The 26157-nt window shown below is 35.4% G+C and overlaps 1 protein-coding gene across 2 annotated transcripts in view; it reads right to left on the bottom strand.

Moving 5' to 3' along the window:
* Window positions 1-26157, bottom strand: part of unc-119 (unc-119 lipid binding chaperone) — a 55861-nt gene that overhangs the window by 17190 nt on the left and 12514 nt on the right. For both annotated transcript variants that reach the window (XM_089089657.1, XM_089089659.1), the window contains exon 3: window positions 10078-10188. In XM_089089657.1, the coding sequence (XP_088945783.1) occupies window positions 10078-10188 (111 nt within the window). The remainder of the gene's footprint in view (window positions 1-10077; window positions 10189-26157) is intronic.

The following is a 26157-nucleotide window of genomic DNA, read 5'->3' as shown; positions in this document are numbered from 1 at the left end:
TCTTTTTGACTTTTTCGACTTTTTAACTAAGTTTTGACTCATCACATTTTTTATGTATTTTCATTAATTTTATTATTATCTATTTATTTTTATTTTTGCGTTTTAACTAAGTGTTGACTTTTTTTTAATGTATTTTGTACAATGAATTATGTTTGACGTGAACGTCGAGTTCTCACGATGATATATACATATATATATATATATATATATATATATATTATATAGATGATATATATATATATATATATATATATATATATATATATATATATATATCATCTATATAATATATAGATATATATATATATATATTTATATATATATACTACTACTACTACTACTAACAACTCACCGTAGCACCAAGCCGCCTGAGGCCAACACAGCTACGCACGATCCTCCTCCACCCCAATCTATTCAAAGCCTCCCTTTTTAAACCCACCCACGAAGCTCCCATTTCCTTTAAATCTTTCTTTATGACGTCCTCCCACCCCAGAGGGGCATGACCTGCTTTCCGTTTAGCCCTAAATGTTTGGCCGAAAAGAACAACCTTCGGCAATCTGTCATCCTACATCCGCAAAACGTGCCATAACCACCTGAACCTTTCTTCCATTATAGCCCTAGAGAGCGGTATTGAACCACATTTTTCGTATAGCCTATTGTTTGAAATACGGTCAGTCAGCCGGGTACCCAGAAGAATCCTTAAGCAATTTCTCTGGAAAATATCTAGCAAATCTTCATCCCCTCTTCGGAGCGTCGATGCTTCAGAGTCATATTTGACCACTGTCATCACTGTAGCTTCTAATATTATAATTTTGGTTTGCAGACTTATCTTACTATTCTTCCAGAATTTTTTTAACTGTGAAAAAATACCCTGAGCCTTGGTTATTCTACTTTTAACATCTTCACTGCTCACACCATCTTTACTAATAATACTACCAAGGTAAGTGAAGCTGCCCACCTGATCAATCTTTTCATTACCCAACGTGACCTTTTCATCTTATCTTATTCCTAGCTTTTGAGACTTAATCTTCCTAACATTAATTTTCAAACTAATTCTAGCACCCTGAACTCGCAAAACCTCTAAAACTTCATTTATTTTGCTCACACTTTCATCTAGGACGCTTCAAACATCAGCATAATCCAAGTACAGGAGACTTTTTCTTCCCCATTTAAATCCGTGGTCTTCCATTGCCTTTCCTGTGCTCCTTAAGACAAAATCCATCAAAATAATCCATATGAAGGGGGATAGAACACAACCCTGCTTAACTCCTGATTTAATACAAAACCAGCTGCTAACCTCATTTCCTACCTTAACTGCAGCAGTGTTATTCTCGTACATAGCACTAATCACTTTAAGGTATTTGTCTGGTCTACCATACAAGGATAAAACCTTTACTGAAGTCCTTCTAACAAGAAAATCGAACGTTTGCTTGTAATCATATAATTGAGGACCAAAGGTTTTTGAAAATACAGGAACTTCTCAATTATTAACCTAAGAGTGAAAATTTGGTCGACACATACTCTACTTTTTCTAAAACTGCACTGTTTTTGTCTTAAAACTTTGTTTACGGCATCTCTCAGTCTAAAAAGTATCATATTAATTAGTGACTTACTACCTACAGAGACCAGACTAATCCCTCGATAATTACCACACTCTCTCTTATCACCTTTCTTATGAAGTGGCTTAATTAAAGTTTCCCTAAAATCGTTAGGTACTTCCCCTTTTTCAAAAATCATATTCATAATCTTCAATAACTTATTTCTGACCTCAGAGCCACCATATTTAAGAAACTCATTTACCACCCTATCAGGACCTGGAGCCTTGTTATTCTTTAATCCTTTTAGTACTGTTGCTAATTCCTCCTCACAAAACAAATCTTCCTTCACATCCAAGGTATCACAAACTTTTTCATTTTCCTCTATATTTTTTCCTGCAGCTCTATCTCGGTTAAGCAAGTTCTCAAAATGTTCGGCCCATCTCTCTTTAGTTTTTTCCTTATCGCTAATTGCGACACCACTCCTATCTTTAACTGGGACAAGTCCATATTGACTACTCCCTCTCAATTGTTAACGTGCCAGTACAAAGTTTTACTATTATACCGTCTAGCTGCATCTTCAAGATCGTCGGCAATTTTATCCACGGCCTCCACTTCACACCTTTTTAGTTTATATTTTAATGTTTTCTGCACTTTCTTTACATTTCTTTTGTTTTCATACGAATTATCACTCTAACAATCCTTGTACAAGTCCTTTATCTTTTCTATTAAACATAAAGCTTTTTCACTAATATTCTTAGCTGCAGTTCTTGCTTTCTTCCCTAAGACACCTTCAGCAACTTCACAAATTACTTTTCTAAAGTTATTGCAACCATCTTCAAAATTATCAAATTCTAAATTCTGGAGTTTAGTATTAAAATGCTCCTGGAAAGTTTCTCTCAAATTCTCCTCCTTGAGTCTACCAACATCACAACTTCCCAAAAGGTAGTTACCCTTCCGATATTTCAGTTTTAAATTAGCCCTTGACACTACTAGATGGTGATCTTTACTTTTAACATCAATAACAGTACTCCTATATACCCTAGTATCTTGTATTGATTCTGCCAGTCTTCGGTTTACTATAACATAATCATTGAGGTTTGCTGTCTTACCATCACGTCATTACCATGTTAACTTATGAGCCATTTTATGACCAAACACCGTATTGGTTATAACTAGATTGTTATAGCTACAAAATTGCAGAAGTCTGTATCCATTACTGTTTTCTGTTCCTACACCAAATTTACCAAGGCTAGGGTACAATCAATCCATGTTTCTACCAACCTGGGCATTTAAATCTTCCATAATGACATGATATTTCTAACTTGGACCATGCCTATTTGCTCTTGTAACATTAATTAAAATTCATTTGAGTCCCTAGTATCTCCGTCAATCGGTTCTACAGGGCCTTATACTGCTATAACTGATGCCCTGAACTTTCTAGTCATCAATTGCGCAATTAGTATTCTATTATTAATACCTTCCTAGCTTAAACAAGACTTTGCAGCTTTTTTATTCATCATCAGCCCTACTCCTTGTCTGTGTACCCCATCCTCCATGCCTGAGTAAACAAATTCTATATCATTTAATTTCATGTCTCCCGCCCCTGGGATATAAGCTTACAAAACTCCCAATAAGTCTACCTTAAATTGTCTGAAGTTGTCAGTCAAAATGTCGATAAGACAATCATTTTTTAACTTCGTGACGTTTCAAGTTACAATTTTAATGTTCTTTACATCATTGGAATTATTGCTACACCGTGAAAAGCACTGATCCCGAACAACAAAGCAGAACGGACGTCACACATCTTCCCAAGTCTCCACCGAAGTGCTTAAGCTGGCTTAGAACCAGACAGCAAGAAGTCCCTGGGCCCTCCATGCATGGAGGCTTTGTGCAATCCTGGGCCCATCTTGGTTACAACATGGTTTTCAGCACTTGGCGATGCTCTTCTATCAACAAGAGTCGAAATCCTGCACAGACATTCTCAAGCCTATTACCTCCGACTCATTATATATTCATGCCTACAAATATTATGCTACTACGGGGAGGCAACCCATAATAGATAAATTAGCTAGGAAGAGGTTTTTCAGCCCAAAGACGCCCATCAAAACATACCAAGCGCAGAAGAGTTGTCCATTAGTCAGAATCCCGTGCGAATGCTGTGTCGTTTACCATGCTATGATTTCCTAGAGGGGCGCCACTCCTCAAGTGCGAATATAGTTTACCGCAAGGTCCGCAGTCTTGCAGGTACCCCTAAAAGGTCGAGGCAAACCTTTGCAGAGGCCGTTTTCCACAGATCTGGGTCTTACGCCCTGCCAAAGTTGTCCTCCTATAAAGGATCCTCCCGCGATGGTGTTCTGCATCACCAGGCAATTTAATCCGTTACTGGGAGAAAGTATTCAGTTCATGGGACTTGTGGACAAACCAGCGGGCCCTTTAGTTTACTTTTCAGGGGCCTTCTGCCTCCTCCACCTTTATTTATGACCCCGGGTAAGGGTGTTCCAAGATTCCATTTTGGACCTCCAGGCATATGGTCCCCCCTTGGTCTTTGCTTCCTATTGAGATACCCAAAAACACAATATACTTAAAAATACAAATAACTCACTAAACATATATGTTATACACATAAATATAGAACTCACTGAAATATTTAACCTACTATTTATAAATGTGTATAGCTTACTGAATATATAAATTATATACAGAAATATAGAACTCACTGACATATTTAACCTACTACTTATAAATATATATAACTCACTGAATATATAAGTTATGTAAAGAAATATATAGCTTACTGACATATTTAACCAACTACTTATAAATATATATAGCTCACTGAATATATAAGTTATATACAGAAACATACACCTTACTGATATATTTAACCAACTACTTGTGAAAACAGATAACTCACTGAATACATAAGTTATATACAGAAATATACAACTTACTGACATACTTAACCTACTACTTATAAATATATATAACTCACTGACTATATAAGTTATATACAGAAATATATAACTTACTAACATATTTAACCTACTACTTATGAATACGTATAACTCACTGGCTATACAAATTGTATACAGAAATATATAGTTTACTAACATATTTAACCTACTACTTATAAATATATATAACTCACTGAATATATAAGTTAAATACAGAAATACAGAAATCACTGACATAATTAACCTACTACTTATAAATATATATAACTCATTGACTATATAAGTTATATACAGAAATATAGAACTTACTGACATATTTAACCTACTACTTATAAATATATATAACTCACTGAATATATAAGTTATATACAGAAATATATAACTTACTGACATATTGAACCTACTACTTATAAATATATATAACTCACTGAATATATAAGTTATATACAAAAATATAGAACTCACTGACATATTTAACCTACTACTTATAAATATATATAACTCACTGAATATATAAGTTATATACAGAAATATAGAACTCACTGAAATATTTAATCTACTACTTATAAATATATATAACTCACTGAATGTATAAGTTATATACAAAGATATATAACTTACTGACATATTTAACCAACTACTTATAAATATATATAACTCACTGAATATATAAGTTATATACAGAAGCATACAACTTACTGACATATTTAACCTACTACTTATAAATATATATAACTCACTGAATATATAAGTTATATACAGAAATGTATAACTTACTGACATATTTAACCTACTACTTATAAATATATATAACTTACTGAATATATAAGTTATATACAGAAATATATAACTATCTGACATATTCAACCCACCACCCACAAATACATACAACTCACCGAATACATAAGTTCCACACAGAAACATACAACTCACTGACATATCTAACCTACTACCTACAAATACACATAACCCACTGAACATACAAGTTATACACAGAAATACACAACCCACTGACATATTTATAATATATAACATATATATAATATATAATAACATATATATATAATATAATGCCTGTTAATTCAAGCAAATTTATGGTCCTATGTCAATTTTAAATTATTGGTCAACCTTCTTAAGACCATAGGTGGGCGTGCCTTGTTTGCCTCTCATTACAGGCAATCTAACGGTCTTATGTCAATTTTTGAATTCTTGATCAGCATGCTTAAGACTCTAGGCAGGCATGCCTTTCCAAAAACTAACCTACAAGTATGAGTCCAGTAAGAGAGTCATGCATACTCCTGCCATTTACCTGTGCCCCAGCCATTTAAACATTTGCCTCTCAATTACTTGGACTATCTGTCTTGGCTTTTCTCTGTCTAAAATTACCCAGCGTCTTGATGCAACCTATTGCAAAATACTTGAGAACTGCAATTCAGAACCCCAGCCATATATTTATATATATATATATATATATATATATATATATATATATATATATATATATATATATAGGGTGGAAGGTTCCACCCTTGGAACCTTCCATGGGTGGTTCCAAGGGAACCACCGATTTTTTGTTTTAATTTTAGTTTCCTTTTTTTATTTATTTTTGCTGGGTTACTACTGTTTTTTTTATATTTTATTATTTATTTGTATGATACATTTAAAGAGGTTTACAATTCTTGGAGTGGCTTAATTTTTTGAATTTTTTGGTTTATTGAGTTTTAATTTGTACGTATTTGCTCCTGTTTTTGTGTGTGTTTTTTTTTTCATTTTCCTTCTTTTTGTTATACTCCATCGTAATGCTTTGCATTTTGATGGGTTATAAAATTAATATATATATATATATATATATATATATATATATATATATATATATATATATATATATATATATATATATATATATATATATATATATATATATATATATATATATTTGGAGGTAATGATGCTCGTCCGGAGTTAGTTCCCATGCAAATTGGCGCATGAAGAACGAGCTCCACGTGCCTCTGGATACCTGGCTAGCCACCAGAGAACCAAATGCATCTAGGGACGGTTGGGTTGGCAGCCCTCCTCCTGAAACTTCTATTGCTACGAATGGAACCAGAAATTCAGCCTCGGATATATCATCTCAAACCCCGTATCGACCTCGGACCGCCCAAGGAAAATCCCCTCTGAACATCGTTGACCAAGGTGGCACCAATGTGGCCAGCTGGAACGTCCTGACGCTGAACCAACCTGGTTCGAAGCTTCTTTTAGCGAAAGAACTAAAAAATATAAAGTCACAATAGCTGGAGTCACCGAAACACACCTCCCTGGACATGGTGAAGAGGACATAGGTGAAGGACGCACATTGCTGTGGTCTGGCGGTAGCCAAAGAAGAGCAGGCGTTGGCCTAGCACTGAACAGTGCTGCACGTAAAGCCCTCCTGTCATTCAAACCAGTATCGCATAGACTCCTGACCGCAAGACTGGATGGGAAGCACGGCAAAATAACTGTCATTACGTGCTATGCCCCCACAAACGACGCTGATGAAGAAGACAAAGACGATTTCTATAACCTGCTTAGTTCTGAACTATCTTCTGTACCTCCCCATGACTACCTCCTCCTCCTATGAGACTTGAATGCAAGTATTTCAAACGAATCAGGCCTGTGGGATATCGCTGTTGGACCTGTTACAGTGGATAGCCTAAACGATAATGGAGAGAGGCTGCTGAATTGTTGTCTGGCCCACAATCTAACGATTGCGAACACATGGTTCCAGAGACCAAATATAGTTAAGTACACCTGGTATAGCAATGATGGATCAACAAAGAAGATGCTCGACTACATCATCTTACGTCGACGATGGTTGTCGTCTGTCCGGAATTGCCACACCTACCATGGTACTGATCTTGCGATAGCCAACCACCAACTTGGAGTAGCCAAACTTCAGATCCGTCTCTAAGCATAGATTACCAGCCAATCGGGTTGAAAAATTGATACTAGTTGTATACAATAGGAACCCGCTCTGGCTGAGTAGTACCTTGCGGTGATATCAAGCAGATTTGAGGTCCTCGGCCAATGCGATGATAGTGAATTTGCATGGAAGTCCTTCAAAGAGAACACTCTTGCGGCAGCAACTGACGTTGTTGGAATGAGGCAACGGAAGAAAAAGGACTGGATCAGTAATCACTCCCTTGCCATCATAGAGCTCAGGCGAGAAGCACGTCTTGGCGGAGACATGGCTACATACAGACTGCTAAACAAAGAGCGCAATTCCATGTTGCATAAAGACCGCAAGGCTTTTATTGACAGCAAGGCATCCGAACTGCAAGAGGCCGCCAAGAAAAAGGACAGTGGAGCCACCTACAGGATTCTTCGTGAGCTGTCAGGTAAGCACACTCAAACTACGCCATACCTTCTAAGCGCTAGCGGTGAGAATATCTACGACCAATCACAATGCCTCCGCCAGTGGGAGGACCACTTTGAGAAGCTGCTCAACTCAGATCCACCAGACCAGACGGACCATGAGCTAGCAGCTGCTGCGGCTACTACCATACCTGCTCCTGATGGTCCTGAATTTACAGCGGAGGAGATAAAAGCTGCCACCCACAAGCTAAAGAATAATAAAGCGCCAGGAATATGTCGCCTAACATCGGAATTCCTTAAAAATGGGGGTCCAGCCATGATCCTCTGGTTACAAATGCTGTTTAACCTTGTGTGGCACTCTAAAAAAATCCCCTCAGACTGTAAGAAGGGTCTACTTGTGCCAATCTACAAGAGGAAGGGGAGCAAAGCAGAATGTAGCAATTATCGTGACATAACTTTACTCTCAGTTCCTGGAAAGCTCTTCGCTATGCTGCCTCTCAAACGGGCAACAAGATACCTCCATGCCCTGCGTCGCCCCCAGCAAGCTGGCTTTATGCCAGGCAGGTCCACCACCGAGCAAATCCATACGATAAGACAGCTAGTAGAGAAAACTCTTGAATATAAGAGGAAGGCGTACACTGCCTTTGTTGATTTTCGATCTGCCTTCGACACTGTCGATAGGCAGTCACTATGGCTAATCCTCCAGTCTGCTGGCGTACCCACGAAAATCATCCGTCTCCTCAAAGAACTGTATAATAGCACTGAAAGTGCGGTGATTGTAAATGGATGGCCTTCTGGATATTTCAAAATTAAAAATGGTGTCCGGCAACGATGTGCCGCTGCACCTGAGCTCTTTAACTGTGTAATAGACCACATCCTGAATAAAACACAGCAGGTGCAGCCATTTGGCATAGGCTTTGCTGGAAGAGTTCTTTCAGACGTCGACTTTGCCGACGACGTGGCGCTAATATGCAAAAACATTAGTGACCTCAAAACTACACTGGAAACACTGGCCTCTGCCGCTGAGAAATTCGGTCTGAAAATAAATTGGTCCAAGACCAAGATAATGCCCGTTGAGAAAACGCCGTCCAACCCCCTGTCATCTGTGGAAATTTGTGGCCAGACTGTAGAGGTAGTCAAGCAGTTTACCTACCTTGGTTCAATTGCCTGCTCAAACGGAAGCCTAGATGCCGAAATATCAGCAAGAGCGGCAAAAGCAAACTCTGTCTTCGGTCGCCTTCTAAAAACAGTCTTCCATAAACCCCAGATCAGCCGTCTCACCAAAGCACGACTATACTCTGCTTCGGTTGCCAGCATTATGCTCTATTCTGCTGAGACTTGGTCGCTGACTCAGACACAGACGCTGAAGGTAGATGCCATCCAGACGAAACACCTCCGAAAAATAGAACGCTCCCGATGGCCCGACAGGGTACGAAATTCAGAAATCCTCAGTTCCTTCAAACTCCCACCCCTGTCCGAGCAGCTTGAGTCTCACTCGCTGCGTTGGTATGGTCATCTGCTCCGTCTGCCTGCCCAAACACCCGGCTGGCTCATCTTCGATTTTGACCCAGCTGCAAACGGCTGGAGACGTCATAGGGGAAGACTACGCACCAGATGGGCGGACGTCATCCGTGATCGGCTCGCCTCCAGAAACATCAACCCGGCTGAAGTGACAACCCTCGCCCTGAACCGACCACTCTGGAGAAGACTGACGGCGCTGACGACTGGCTCCCTCTACGCTGGCGACGCTGCCGAGCAAGAGCTTTAAGTCAAAAGTCAAGTCAATATATATATATATATATATATATATATATATATATATATATATATATATATATATATATATATATATATATATATATATATTAGTTCATTAAAGCGCGCAACGTAAGACACCATAAAGGAAGACTTCTAAGAGCTATGGTTAACTCTTTACTCTGGAAACTTTTGCATTTTTGCAGTTTAAATCTCATTGTTCATTTATACTAAAACCAAGCAGTGCTTTTCTGTAATTTATTAGGAAAAAACTAAAAGGGCCTGATGTCCTTAGTAGAGTAAATATTAAGTCACTATTATTGTTTTTTCCTGTTCGACCTGCTGTTTCCGTTTTTGCGTACAACTTTAACAGGAATGATTCCGTGTTTAGCTTTACACTCATAGTGTAAAACATTTTTGATAAGATAACAGAGAAAAGTAACTGTGCAGACCACGAACTAAATTAATCTATTATGTACCTGAAGGGGGCTTCACTATTTCGAAAAGTGTATCTCCAGACTCCAGGTCTCTAATAACAAATCTGGTAAAGTCAATTTCGTATATGTTATCTTCTGGCCCACATAAGTATCCTGTAAAATTACACATTACAAGTAAACAATATTTCTAAAGTATATATATAATAACATTTTATTTCTAAAATAACAATATATATAAAACAACAATAATATAATAACAATAACAAATATAATAACATATATATAAACATATATAATAACATATATAATAATATATATAATAACATATATAATAACAATATAATAACAATAATATAAAATAACAATATATATATATATATATATATATATATATATATATATATATATATATATATATATATATATATATATATATATATATATATATATATATAGAGGGCACTTGTCACCCCTTAAAAAACGCCCTTTTTGGTATTTTTATTGAAAAATACGTTTCTTCCCCTTCTCTGCATTTTAAGAATTGACTACAATGGCAGCTTGTAGGCCAAAAGAAGATTATTTTTCTACTTCTTTATGATGCAATTTATAAAAGCTCTATCAGTTGAAAGAATCTTTTCAAGAATATCATTTTAGCATACCCTAGCCTAGAATGAATACTTGTTTAGTCGATGATCCATTCGACCTTTTTGATTTTGTCAGTAAGGAGCCGCCAAAGAATATGTTAACCAATAGGTCTAAGATTAGAGCTTTGATGGATATTGATTCTGTTTTTTAACATAACAAATCAGTGGTCTTAATTCATATTAGAGGACACTAAAAAGACACAGAGTAAACTGAAAATAAGAAATTCGAATGTGGCAGTAGAAGTTGTAATGGGAAGTCGATTAACATTTGAATGAGATGAGAAGTTTAGTAGATACCTAATATCATTTAGTCAATTCAAGATGGCCGAACGATTGCGTATCCAGCGAAAGGGAACCGAATAAACAAGAGGGCCATATAAGAAGGTTTGAATGCAATTGTCAACCCTATAGAAGAAACTGGACTGGGTTATCAATAAAAAAAAAAAAATTAAATTAATCACAATTCTAGTTCCGTGTATACATTTTTTGTAAAAAATTTACCTTTCAAATTCTTTTTCATTTCTTTGGCTATAGAAAAATAGATTACAAATTGACATCACGAGATGACTCCTCTCTTTTAACGAGCCAATATGATTTTAAATGTTCTAAATGATGCAAGAGAAATATATAAAGAAGAAGACCTTATTATATACATTAATACATTGTCAGCAAAATTTTATTTTCTTCCAAGTGATGTTGCAGAAGTGAAATACGCCCGGGTGTCCACGTCTATATTTCCGTATTTGTATGTTCATCACAAGTTAGAGGGATTTTAATGTTTTAATAGTCACTATGATAAACGTGAGCAATGGGAAACCCCTTATACTGCTTGATTTATATATATATATATATATATATATATATATATATATATATATATATATATATATATATATATATATATATATATATATATATATATATATATATATATATATATATATATATATATATATATATATATATATATATATATAGACATTTTGAGACAATTTGCAGTCTTTTCAAAGATATTTGATTATTAAAGCAAGTCCGATTTATAGCAACGACATCTACTAAGATTCAAACTCTTGGTTTCCTTTTTTAAGGTTTTTGAATTGTTGTAATCCCTTGTTAAAATATATACATATATTTTTGCAATTACTAGCCACTGGGTCCCGGCACTTGACACGCGGCAAGCTTCTATATATAGATTCTCATTGTCGCTTGTCTTCTAACCGCAGATATTTTACTGTCTTTTTATACTGAAGTCTTTTCAAAGATATTTGCTTATTGAAGCAAGTCCGATTTCTAGCAACGCTATCAACTAAGCACAGTATATAAATTATAGGCAGTATGATCTTTCCCTATCTCACCCATTATAAAAACCCGGACCGAGGTGCGAGTGCTCCAGAGAACGTAGAAACATAAGCGACATTAGATCTTTTCACGGGTAGACAAGTCAGATTTCTCTGGAATGAGAAACTTGGCTTCAACGTTGGAACACTAAATTTTGAAGAAACTAATCTTAAATTAATTTATTCCAACACATATATGAAAATCAGTAAGTAGTGCAATGTTATTATTAGATGTTTTTAGGAATTAAAAGTAGGTTTCGAAGTCTCAAGTAGGTTTCAAAGGCATTTTGAGAAAGTTTCTGCCAAAATACGTGTTCCAGGGTAATTGGACCGTTGATGGCAGATCAAATGAGAGGAGTTGTTTGTACGCGCTAATGCAAGAATAAGTGGGAGGAGCTGTTTGTTCGCACCGAGAATGAAGAGCCAGAAATTATCTGCAGTAAACTTACTGCTATATCTTTATACTGTGCTACTAAGCTACAAACTTTTGTTTTTTTAAGGTTTTTGAATTGTTGTAATCCCTTGTTAAAATACATAAAACTATTTTTGCAACTACCAGTTTTTTGCTCTTTACGCAATTTAACATCTTTTCATACTGTTGTCTGTTCAAACCTATTTGATTATTGAAGCTAGTCCGATTCCTAACAACGATATATACTAAGCTTCAAACTTTTGGTTTTCTTTTTTAAGGGTTGTGAATTATTGTAATCCCTGGTCAAAATATCCAATCATCATTTGCGATCCAGGATCCTACGACATAACTACTCCTCACAAAGGCCAATTCGAGCTTTGAAGGGATTTATCCACTAATAAATAAAGAATCAGTAAAGCTACGAAAGCCAGTGGCAATATGATGCTGATTGGCGTGATTTTACTCCTTATATGACTTTGGAGTAGTAAACTTAAATTGAACATAACTTGCATAATTCGATACATTATTACTAGCGCTTACTAGTCTCCCATTTATGTACATACTAATTTGTTTAAAAAACAGTGCAAAAGGCAATCTTCATAAAACACAGCTCCCACAGGTACGGGGGATTCATTTACGGACTTCTTGACCGCTACATATAAACCAATAAATGTAAATGATAAACCTATAAAATGATCTCTATTAGGGAAACATCTGGAAATGGACACTTCCGGACAAAGGTTGTTGTTAGTAAAATTGTTCAAAGTAGCAATATAGCCCGGCAAAATAACTACTAAGGCCATAAGCATACATTGTAATTCGCCCCCTTGTAATAATCCGATCCCTGTTCTAATTGTTATGGGCTTATAGCAGAAACGAAACAGTCAGTATCGGACAGACAAATGTAGTTCTTATTTTGCTACTAATCCAGATATGAAGCGTTTACGGGAACACATTTGGGACGTCTTATATTGCAATGGTGAACATTTTTCTCTATGTTTTTTTCTTCTACAACTCGTAAAATGGGGGCATTACTATCATCAGCTCTGGAAAGCTCTACGAATTATGCATAAACAATTATACAGCTGTCTGAGGAGAAGCTCGTTTCATAGTCATCATAGATTGAATAATCCTTCCCACTAAAATTTTTAGCTTTAATTATTTTAAGTTTAAAGCCAGGGACATCTTTCAATTTGTCACTGAGGATAATTCTTTCATTCACACTATGGTCAAAAATGTAAATTCTTTTCTGTTCCAATGAATAGTTAAACATGAAAACACCTGTCGTCCAGCTTGTTACCTTTCTATTGATTATTCAAGAAGTATTCATGTTGTTATATTCTTTGTAGGTATGACGGAATAGGGGTACTCAATGGAATCAAAAGTTCCAGCCATTCCTCACTGCGGCAAGATTTCGACTCTTGTTGATAGCAGAGCATCGCCAAGAGAGGAAAACCATGTTGTGATCAAGATGGACCCAGGATTGCACAAAGCCTCCATTCAACTGGCAGTACCAAAGACTTCTTGTTGTCCGCTTCTAAGCCGGGTTAAGCGCTCTGTGTGGAATTGAGAAGATATGTTATTCCCCATCCTGCACTGGTTCTGGGACCATTGCGTTTCCTGAGGCCGTAATAATTTCAGTGATTTAAAGAATATGAAAATTGCAACTTTGAATGCTTCAACGTTAAAAATACAACTATCATATCGACATCTTGACTAAATAATTCAGGCGCTTCAAACTGAACTTAGTATGAGTTTCAGAAACTCATATCCCAGCAGTAGGAAACATGAAATTAGGTGATATAGAATTTATTTACTCGGGCAGGAAGGATGGGGTGCATAGGTAGGGAGTAGGGCTCGTGATGAATAAGGAAGCGGCTAAATCTTGTTTAAGTTGGGAAGATATTAACAATAAAATGCTAGTGGTTCATTTTATGACTAAAAAGCACAGGGTATCAGTCGATGCTGAAATAGTTCAAAGGTTAAATAACTATGCCTCCGGGACTTACCCCCTCCCCAGCCTCCGAGGCAAGAACTATAAGTTGTGCAAGTTACCCATTGTTAACAAATAATGCTAGGTCTCCAAGGTATGCTGCAAAAGTCTAAAAACCTACTGCATCATTTGCGCTTTACTGAAAACAAATTATAGTATAAATATTTTCTTTTGTACTTACATAATTGAAAATAAAAATGAAAATCAGAGAGAAATAAAATCTTGAATTGCTGGGCTTTCAGCAATTAATATCATTATATGTCAAATATTCAGTTCAATTTTATTAGTTCTTTCCAACGAATGTTCAAGTTAATTTTACAGTTAGGAGAGGGTGAAGAAGGAAGTAGCTAAACTCTTGTTTGTAGTGATTTTTGTGCATTTTAAGCTACAACTGAATATACAATTTAAGTTTTACTGGTTTAAAGATTTCGTCGTTGTCAAACGGAAACCACATATCTCCCTTTTTTAAAATTTTTCAAGAGGTAAAAAAACAATAACTTTTATCCTACTAGTTGTAACGATGTTGAAACCTTTACAATGGATAGTCAGCATTGTATGGCGGATCCCATCGGAAGAACAAAAACAACTTGACTAAAGCGGTTCTAATGGAGAAGCCGATGAATGGTTTCCGCTTGACAAAATCCCTAATAGCCTCTGGCAGAGTGTCAAGACGAAAAAAAGTATCTTGGGAACTAATGCAATTTAGCTTTACTGTTTTTATCCAAATTCAAATATAAATAGTACAGATTTTAAATCACTTATCAATAGGCTATTCTTCAGACGATTATCCATTTTCTTCGTCTTCATTTGTCTCAAGAAGGGTCACTTTAGTACCCTTTGAAGTTTTCAATAGTTCGTATTCATGAAACAGTATCTGTGAAATCGCCTTCTTCTTGCAGAGGGCTACAATGTCTCTCTTCTTCACTTCTGAAATAGGTATTTCTGCTGTATAGGCTGTCTTCAGCACTAGTTTCTCGGAGCAAAGTTCAAACCACCTTTCATCTATTTACGTGACTGGTGTGAAACTTTACAACCGATGAGTTTTTAGTAAACTTTACCGACCTCAGTTTACCCCACAGAAGTTTAAGTTTGTTTGTATCCCGCAAAGTAGATGGGATGATGGTGTCTTGAGATGCCTATCTGTCTACAAAATCGTTGAACGTCACTACTTTAACAATGTGCGGAGCTGAGTTTTTTCTTTCAGTTTGGATTAGAGTCATCCATTGACTTGGTGCATATACTGTGATTCCTCTTACATTGTTTTCAACCATAGAATGCATACCATGAATAATACAGTTTCGCCAATGTGAATAATACATTCTCTAAAACAGTCATTAGTGAATGGGCCAAAAGAAGGAAAGTCACCTCAATGATCTGTATACTTTTACACTGCTGAAGAATTGCAAAAAGAGCATCGCAAGCATTTGGCAGTTTCTGTTTTGAGAACCACAGTAGCAACAGGATAGACTCACTGTCAAATTCTCTAATCCCCCGAGAAAGGCAAGTTGCAATTTCATTTTCCCCTCGGTTTCCGCTCTTGAGCTCCCAGAAGATTTCTAAGACACATTTTCATAAACTGTAAAATCGTAGCAAGCATATTTTCAAAAAAAAAAAAAAATCAACACTCCCTCTGTATGGTTTTTCTAGATCAAAGCATGGAGCAGCGTGACACTTGTCTTCTTCAGCCCGTCGGCGGCTGGCTTCCATGTAGCGTCTGGATGTGTCTTTTCTATTATGTGATTCATGTATGCTTACTTTTGACTTTCTGTCATATTCTGGTCAGACAACACCATTTCACAGAGCACGCATTTATACTTCCTCGATTTGTCGAAGCTGGGGTCAAACTCGTTGAGAATATTTAATGAAGGTCTCCCGTAAGAGGATGGGCTTTTTAATTTTTCTGCAGTGTTCAGTGTACAACCTGAATAAGTTCGACTTTTTTTTAAGTTTTAAGGCAGATACTTCTTCGTTGTAGTAGAACGCCGGTAATGGGATTCCACAGCAGGTACGTCTTTTATCCACTTTCTTGAATGCTTCTTCACGTCCATTTGTATTTTATTCGGAGGGTTTGATTTCTTATCCTATCTCCGAGAAAATCCAAAGTCATTGTTCAAAATCCTCAAGATCTAGGGTTGCACAAACATTTTCTAGACAATTTTTCTTCTTATTTCCATCATCATAGAGCATATAATATCTTATAGTGTTCTTTCTTCTTGTTTCTACTTTCAAAGTTTTCTCTGAAACCTGTTCAGAATGAGAGTGGACACACAACCAATCTTTTTGTTGGATTTTATTGCCAAGCCCCCAAAAGTAAGAGAAGATCCTTTTTTGTACGTCTGCGAAAGTTTTGCAAAATTTACAACTTAATTTCTCTGAAAGACAAGGTTTTAGCCTGATTTTCCTTGCTTTAGTTCCACCTCCACCTTTTCTCAGTTCTCTTTCATACTCTTGCTAAATCTCTCAAGACCTTTCTTTTCTTGTTTTTATTTGAACCCTTTTTTTAAGCGGAAGACCTTCCTCACTTTCTGAAGCAGATTCAAACACAAGGTCTAGGCGAGGAGCTTCTTCCCCTTCTGAGATTTCCTCTCTGAATTCTTTTGGACGAGTTACGTCTACTTCCCTACTTTCTGAATCAAAGGCTTAATTACAGGTACCTTCACCACTCGAAACAATAGCTTCAGGCAAATCTAAGTTTACTTCAAGTAAATCTTCAGAGTTCTTGTCTCCCAGCTGATGTGGTTCGGCTTCGTCTTCTTCACCGGAAATATAGCCAGATCCTGATGAATTGTGACTAAAATCCTCAGAGACTATATACATAACTTACCGAACTATGTGCTAATTAACGTTAGAAATTCTGTAGGAACAATAACTGTCTGATCTATGATTGTACTGTCGTTGCTTCCATGCTAACAACTTTTTTCTCTTGAAAGCAATATATGCCGTGAGGAGGAAGATGCAAGATACGTGGTTTCCACTTAACATCCTTCTATGCTAATCCGAGATACGTTGTTTCCACCATCTCTTTATCTCCCACTCTATGAATTGGAGGCAATTGAGAAACACATCTTTCGACGCAGAATTTTTCAGTGAGTAAAACTGTGTTCAAAAGTGAAAATCACAAATTTGACCAGATACGTGGTTTCCACTTGCGACGTTTTACTTATTCATTTATATTAGTACATTTTGTATGTTTGTTTGCTATGATTGTTCATTTAATTTCTGATCGTTTTGAGTTTGAATTATTACAGTAATTTACTTCAATTGGTCTTAAGTTTAATATGGCTCTTTACTTTTTTTTTAAAACTTCTTTTTTGAATTTTTTTTTAAATTAATCATAGGCAACACAATAGCGCTGCTTAACTAAATACCGACGTGGCACAATGTATTACTATTTTTTTCACCAATGCACTTCGTATAGAAAGGATCTCATTCGACTAAAATTTTAAAATTCTAGCGCCGATTTTAGGAGTCAAAAGTGATTAGAAGGCAACAAACCCCCTCGCACACCCATTAATTTCCCAAACATATCCAATCAAAATTTTGTGATAACCATTTTATTCAGCATAGTTGAAAGGTCCAGAAACTCCGTCTCTGCGGATGTCAACCCACCCCCCAAAGCACTCAGGCAAGTTATCAAGGGCTGTAAGTTATGCAATTCGACTATTGTAAAACACTTTAAACTGTAAAATTTAAACTGAATATGCAAATCAAGCTAAAATAAACACAAAATCTTTTATTATTAAAGAATAAATAAAACCCAAAGCGAACAGAAGTTAAATAAACAATCATAGCAAATAAACATACAACAGGTACTTATATAAATGAATAAATAAATCTTAAAACGAGTATAACTTAAATTAGTTTGGTATTTGGTTTTAATTTTTGACTTTTATTGAATTTTATTTATCTTTTACTTTTTTTTTGATTGGTTTTGTTGACTGCGTTTTTTTTTTCTTCGGCACTTTCTTTGATTATATTACTTTGTTCGCGCTGAAGAAGAGAGGCGGTTGTTCTCTCGAAACATTCGCTTTGTGTGTTTCTTCAGTATTTTCGTTTGGCCTTTAAAAACCAATTTTTGATCGTTTTCTTTGTTTATGTTGCATTGAATATGTAAATCAAACTTGAAATTAACAAAAGTCACTACAAACAAGGGTTTGGATCCTGCCCCTTCCCTAACAGTAAAAGCATAAAGCCTATTGCGTCATCAGCCCTTTACTGAAAACAAATTACATTAAAAATATTTTTCTTTGTATTTATTACAACATTTAGAATAAAATGAAAATTACAGAAAAATAAAATTTCGAACTGATGAGCTTTCAGCGATTAATATAATTATATATCATATATTTAGTTTAATTTTATTACTTCTTTCCACGACTGTTCAAGATATGTATAGTTTTCACTACAAACAAGAGTTTGGCTACTGCCTGTTTGCCTAACTGTAAAGGTCTAAAGCCTACTGCAAGTTTGAAGCTTTACTAAAACAAATTATATTATAAAAATTTTCTTGTGTACTTATTACAACATAGAAAATAAAACGAAAATTGCGGTGAAATAAAATCTTGAGCTGATGAGCATTCAGTAATTCATATCATTTTATATCAAATATTCAGTTTAATTTTATCAGTTCTTTCCAAGACTATTCAAGACACATATAGTTTTCAGTAAAGCGCCAATGATGCAATAAGCTTTATACTTTCACCGTTATGGAAGGGGGGAGGGAGCCAAACTCTTGTTTTCAGTGTTTTTGTTCGTTTTAAGCTTGATTTACACATTAAATTTAAGTTATTCTCGTTTTAAGATTTACTCATTCATTTATATTAGTACGTGTTGTATATTTATTTTCTATGATTGTTTATTTAATTTTTGTTAGTTTTGGGTTTTATTTATTCTTTAATAGTAAAAGATTTTGTGTTTCTTTTAAGAGTTATTTATTCATTTATATGGTACCAGTTGTATGTTTGTTTGCTATGGTTGTTTATTTTTTTTTATGTTCCTTTTGGGTTTCGTTTATTCTTTAATAGAAATTTCTGGTCATTTTGAATTTGAACTATTACAGATTTTTATTTTTGTTGATATTAATTTTATATGGCCTTTACTTTTCTCTGAAAAATTTCGTTATCGGAAAGTTTTTTTTTTTTAATTAACTTCTGTTCGGTTTTGATTGCCTAAGTTTCAAGAATTTCAAAAACCCCTTTTCAAAATCATTTTTATTTTTAACATCGAGGTTCCACCAAAGTATCGAAACTAGTAGCAAAATAATAATATCAAAGTAGCAAAGTATCAAAGTAAAGAAAGTATCAAAGTAAAGAAAGTATCAAAGCAAACAAAGTATCCAATGAACAATAAGCAACTTGCATCCCCGGCGCCCGGAGGGGGGTTCAACCCTGGAAGTATAGTTGTTTGGCCTTTGGATTATTTTGAAGAAAATAGCTATCTCAAAATTGTGACCGGGTCCTATTTCGGAAAACGTCCTATTTCGGATTTTCAATAGTTTAAGCAATAAAATATGATCCTTGCATTTTCTCAAAATTGTTGGCCTAAAAAAATGAATCTAAATTAATGCTTCTACATAATATAAAAAAATATTTACTAAAAAAAACAAAAGCCCCCCCCCACCCTCCCACATTGGCAAGTCTTGGAGTTGAAGGAAAAATACTTTTTAAACATCAAACAGTTTGTGTAATTGTCAGCTATTTTAACAAAATTCAATACGGTTTTGCCTCTATTCCTCCAGGTGATTCCTCTACTACATCTTTATGTTCTGAAAACAAAATAGAAAAAGACTTGTCAATTGGTACATATACATACTTGCCAACCATTTTTCAATCTTTTCGTTTGGGAAATCAGTAGTAGACACAATAGGTCAAGGAGGAATGCCTACTTTATTTATATTTCGCAAACCATATATTCTGGGGGAAGCCCACCCTTTTGGAAAGAATTTGCAATACAACTGCGGCTTCATATTTCCGTTGCTTCTAAGATCTGCTTAATATTTTCTTAAATTTGCTTCATAACTTAGCATTGGGTCTTTTACCAGTATTTTTTTATAAGTTGAACTGTCATTAAGAATTGTTTCAACTTTACTGTTAATAAAATAGAAACTATTCTCAATTATAGTTCAACTTATAAAAAACTGGTGAGAGACCCAACCTGAACTTATTAAGAAAATTTAATAAAAAAAAAAAAAAAAAACAGGCAAAAACCATAAATGCTTATTATAACAAAGTATCTCCGGAAATTTTACATAATCAGCCCCTTACAATCTCGAACTTTGGTAATAATGGTCGACATGACTAAAACTTAGGGAAAAGTCAACGAGCTTCTGTCAGATTAGCAGTGCATTTTTCACACATAATAATTTCTTCACCTGTAGGCCTACTTGACTTTAATTATTTTCACGAAGGGTTACAAGTCGGAATTTAAAGTAAAAAGACTGTTTCCTTTATACTAGATCCCAATATTAAGATAACAGTCAACCTGTCTTTTGTATCGTGTTTCTGAAGTACCATTTTTAGACTATTTGGATACATTCAATGCTTGAAATACATGATTGCAAATATATATGCCCTGTTTTTTTTCTTTTCTGCTTTTGTTGACAAAGGTTCCCGGATGTAAAGCTGAAATATTCAAGCTTTTATTATTTTTTTATAAATAAGTTTTTATTTGTTTATAGTCAGCGTCTTATTAAAAAAGAATTACAATTTTTTTTTAGATTTTCGCTTCAATTATAGTGCAACCAAATATTGCTATTCTTTTGGTTTTTTACTTTCTTACCAAATATTGCCATACTTTTATACTCCTTTTTTTAGTTTTTTTTTGCTTTTTTTTTTAAACAAAACACATTTAATGTTCGCCATTTTCTCGTGTGCCCAAGCAGGTTCTTTAGAACTTTTCGCCGTTTCTATTTCGTTTAATGGTTGGATTTTTGAATTATTAATTAAAAAACTTTTTCCACAAAATAAGTTTTTCAAAGAAAAGTAAAGAACTCGATTAAACAAAAAATGAGCAAAAATAAAATCAAATAATCTACATAGCGTGAAACTACCACAAATCAGCATCGATAAATAAATGAAACCCAAAACGAACAGAAATTACAATAAATAACCGAGTAAAACTCAAAACGAGCAGAAATTAACATAAATTGGGCTCAAAACCCCTATGCCTTCCCAAGGCCAGAACATAATTTGCACTTTACTGAAAAAATATAAATGTTTTTAGTTTATAACTATGATAAATCAAATAATATTAATATTTTGATTACTAAATATCAGTATATGTCTATTAAACTGACAATGCACATTCGTTTGTATTTTTTTCAGTAAAGCGCAAATTATGTTCTGGCCTTGGGAAGGCATAGGGGTTTTGAGCCCAAATTACGCTAATTTCTGCTCGTTTTGAGTTTGACTCGGTTATTTATTGTAATTTCTGTTCGTTTTGGGTTTCATTTATTTATCGATGCTGATTTATGGTAGTTTCACGCTTGGTAGATTATTTGATTTTATTTTTGCTCATTTTTTGTTTAATGGAGTTCTTTACTTTTCTTTGAAACACTTATTTTGTGGAAAAAGGTTTTTGAATTAATTTCTGTTCGTTTTATATTGACATAGTCTTTTCAGAGAAAAAGAAAACAATACTTTAAATCTTTTCATTTTTTTAAGAATTGACAGTTTGATCTGCTATTTGTATGCTGGAGAAAAATTTTCAGCAATTTTTAACAACATACACCCTCTTCAAAATCTGGACACAAATAATAGTGTTTAATTTAGTTTCATACCTCCTCTAGTTGACCTGAAATGGAAAACTTGATACCATTCGCAAAAAAATCTGTTTACTTTCTTTGATAGCTTGGATAAACTTACGCTATTTGGATTTGCTTAAATTTTAAGATCAGAAGCAGCCCCAAAAGTTTGAACATAATACCCTCAGTCGTTCTTGGGATACTGCTGAGATGCCTTATTGGGAGTTAGCATTACCACAGTGAATTTTGATTTAATCTTATGGCAACATTTAGTTTTTAAACACAAAGTCAAGTGGGAGGGAAGGCGTGGGAGGGGGATTAGTTTTCCTCCAATCACTTTCGACTATTAAAAAGGGCACGAACCCTTTCTATTTTCAATAAAATGAGCCCTTTTCAAAGTTCCTACGACAACTCCTTCGATACAAAGTGCCCCGGTCTAAACAACAACAAAAACAACAAAATAATACATTATACCCACATCGATCTTTACTATAAAAATAAAGAAAACAAGTTTTTTTTAACTGAAAGTAAGGAACGACGTTAAAACCTAAAACGAGCAGAAATTATTCCGTATATGAAATACACTGTCCCCTCCTCAACGCCTCGCTCTTTTCGCTAAAGTTTTTTATTGTTTAAAAAAATAAAAGTTTTGAGAAAGTCAAACTTTAGCGTAAAGAGCGAGGCGTTGAGGAGGGGACAGTCCCTTTCATATACGGAATAATTTCTGTTCGTTTGAAGTTATAATGTCGCTCCTAACTTTCAGTTAAAAAAACATTTTTTTAATTTAATTTTTGAACATTTTTGAATTAATGCAGGGTTTTATTTTGGCTCAACGTACATGAACAATTAAAACAAAATTTGCATATTAATTTTACTTTTATTTGGATAAATGGCTTTCTAGAAAGTTGTTTGATTATATTTACGAACGTTTTTATTAGTAATAAATATACGTAACTTACGAATTAACTTACGTAACGAACTTCTATACTCATATTTTCAATACGTATATTAGGGGGCTCGCCCCCTAGACAATACCTCGTTCTTTAAGCTAAAGTTAGAATTTTGTTCCGATTCTTTAAAAATGACCCCTTAATCACAAAGGCCGTTATTTAGAATAAATAAATCTTATGAAAGTACTAAAAAAAGCTTTCGCTTAAAGAGCGAGGTATTGACTAGGGGGTGAACCCAATCATACACATAATATTTTCTGTTCGTTTTAAGCTTTGATGTTAATCCTTATTTTCAGTTGGAAAACTTGTTTTTATATATTTAATTTCTGATCTTTTTTTTAAAATAATGCTGGGAAATCACTGCCGGCACTCCCTTCATAGCAATGTCCCTTCCCCCATGAAAACTTCCTTCATGGAAAGATCCTCCGACATAACCCCCGACCCACCCACCCCCCTACTACCAGAAAAAATCCCCCCTGAAAAAACGTCTGTATACTTCGTAATAACCAATACTATATGTTAACATTGGGTAAAGTTCATAACTTTCAGCCCTCCCCCTGGGGACTTCGGGGAATTAAGTCATCCTAAAGGACATAGTTTATCATATTTTCAACAATGCTGAACAAAATGGTAATCTCAAAATTTTGATCAGGTGACTTTGGGGAAAAAATGAGCGTGGGAGGGGGCCTAGTTGCCCTCCATTTTTTTTGTCACTAAAAAGGGCACTAGAATTCTAGGACCACAGGGTCGATACGATCACCCCTGAAAAAAAAAAAAAACAAAAAAACAAATAAACGCATCCGTGATCTTTCCTCTGGCAAAAAATAGAAAGTTCCACATTTTTGCACGTAGGATCTTGGACCCTCTACATTAGGGTTTACTGATACTCTGAATATGATGGTGTGATTTTCATTAAGGTTATGTAGCGTCTAAGAGGTGTTTCCCCCTTTTTTCGAAAATCAGGCAAATTTTCTCAGGCGCGTAACTTTTGATGGGTAGGATTAAACTTGATGAAAGTTATTTATTTGAAATCAGGAATGAAATCTGATTCTTTTGATGTACCTATTGGTATCAAAAACCCGTTTTCTAGAGTTTCGGTTACCATTGAGCCGGGTCGCTCAAACTATCAAAAAGGGCAATTTCAATTTCCAATCAAATGAACCCCTTTTGAAATTTCTACAACAATTTTCTATATAAACCTTATATGCCCCCAGGGCATAACTTACAACCCTTGTACTGAAAGCTCTGATGGGGTTATCATCCTAAATGACCTAATTTCCGGAACTTTCGACTACGTTGAACAAAATGACTATCTCAAAATTTTGATTGGATATGTTTGGGGAAATGGTGGGCGTGAGAGGGGGGTTAGTTGCCCTTCAATCACTTTCGACTATTAAAAAGGCGCTAGCCCTTTCAATTTTCAATGGAATGAGCTCTTTTGGATGTTTTTACAGCATCGCTTTCAATAAAAACCTTAATGCTCCCAGGGCATAACTTAAAACCCTTGCCCTGAGGGTTGTAGGGGGGATGGGTTGTCATCCTTAAAGACCTAATTTCCAAAACTTTCAACTGCGTTGAATAAAATGGCTATCCAAAAAATTTTGATTGGATGCGTTTGGGGAAAAGGTGGGCGTGAGAGGGGGTTTAGTTGCCCCCAAATAACTTTCGACTATTAAAAAGAGCACTAGCCCTTTGAATTTCCAATCGAATGAGCCCTTTCTCAAGTTTCTATGAAAAAAATGCCAATACAAACCTTATACGACCCCAGTTTATAACTTATCACCCTTGCACTGACGACTGTGGGGGGGGGGGTGGCCAGATTATAGGTATAATATCTTTAAATTCAAAATAAAGGGAAAAAAAGGGCTTTATAAAAAGTTTTATTTGATGTGTTCGGGGAAATGGTGGGCATGGAAGGGGTGTTAGTTCCCTTCCAATCAATTTCGACTATTAAAAAGAGCACTAGCCATTTCAATTTCCAATCGAATGAGCCCATTTTGAAGTTTCTACGACGACACGTTCAGTAAAAACCTTAGATGCCCCCAGGGTATAACTTACAACCCTTGCCCTGAGGGTTGTGGGGGAGTGTCCTCCTCAAAAACATAATTTCTATCTGGAAATCCACAACACTGAACAAAATGGCTATCTAAAATTATTTATTGGATGTGTCTGGGGAAAAGGTGGGCGAGAGAGGGTGGCTAGTTACCCTCAAATCACTTTTAACTATTAAAAAGGGCACTAGACCTTTGAATTTCCAATCGAATGAGTCCTTTTTCAAGTTTCTACGACAAAGATTTCAATAAAAACTTAAATGCCCCAAGGGCATAACTTACAACCCTTGCTATGAAGATTGTTGGGGGATTGTCGTGCTCAAAGGTATAATTTCCTGAAGATTAACAGCGTGAAACCAAATGGCTATTCCAAAATTTTGATTCGATGTGTTCGGGGAAATGGTGGGCGTGGATGGGGTGCTAGCTGCCTACCACTCGCTTTCGACTATTAAAAAGGGCACAAGCCATTTCAATTTCTAATCGAATGAGCCCTTTTTGAAGTTTCTACGACAACGCGTTCTATAAAAACTTAATATACCCCCAGGGCATAACTTACAACCCTTATCCTGAGGGCTGTGAGAGGGTGGTCATTCTCAAAGACCTATTTTCCGGAACTCAAAACTACGTTGGCTAACAAAATTGATGTCTCAAAATTTTGATTGGATGTAATTGAAAAAAAGGTGGGCATGAGAAGGGTGTTAGTTACTCTTCAACCCCTTCCAACTATCAAAAAAGGCACCGGCCATTTAAATATCCAATCGAATAAGCCTTTTTTGAAGTTTCTATGGCAACGCCTATAAAAACCGTAGATGTCCCCAGTGCATAACTTAAAACCCTTGCCCCAAGGGTTGTGGGGGAGTGTCCTCCTAAAAAACATTTTTTCTATCAAGAAATCAACTACGCTGAACAAAATGGCAATCTCAAAATTTTGATCAGGTGACTTTGAGAAAAAAATGAGCGTGGAAGGGGGCCTAGTTGCCCTCCATTTTTTTTG

The sequence above is a fragment of the Artemia sp. Qi Xiang Cuo genome, chromosome 5, assembly GCF_049724085.1.
Source record: "Artemia sp. Qi Xiang Cuo chromosome 5, ASM4972408v1, whole genome shotgun sequence".
In the NCBI taxonomy this organism is placed as follows: Eukaryota; Metazoa; Arthropoda; class Branchiopoda; order Anostraca; family Artemiidae; genus Artemia; species Artemia sp. Qi Xiang Cuo.
The sequence above is the reverse complement of the archived record's forward strand: the minus strand, read 5'-3'. Positions and strand labels throughout refer to the sequence as shown.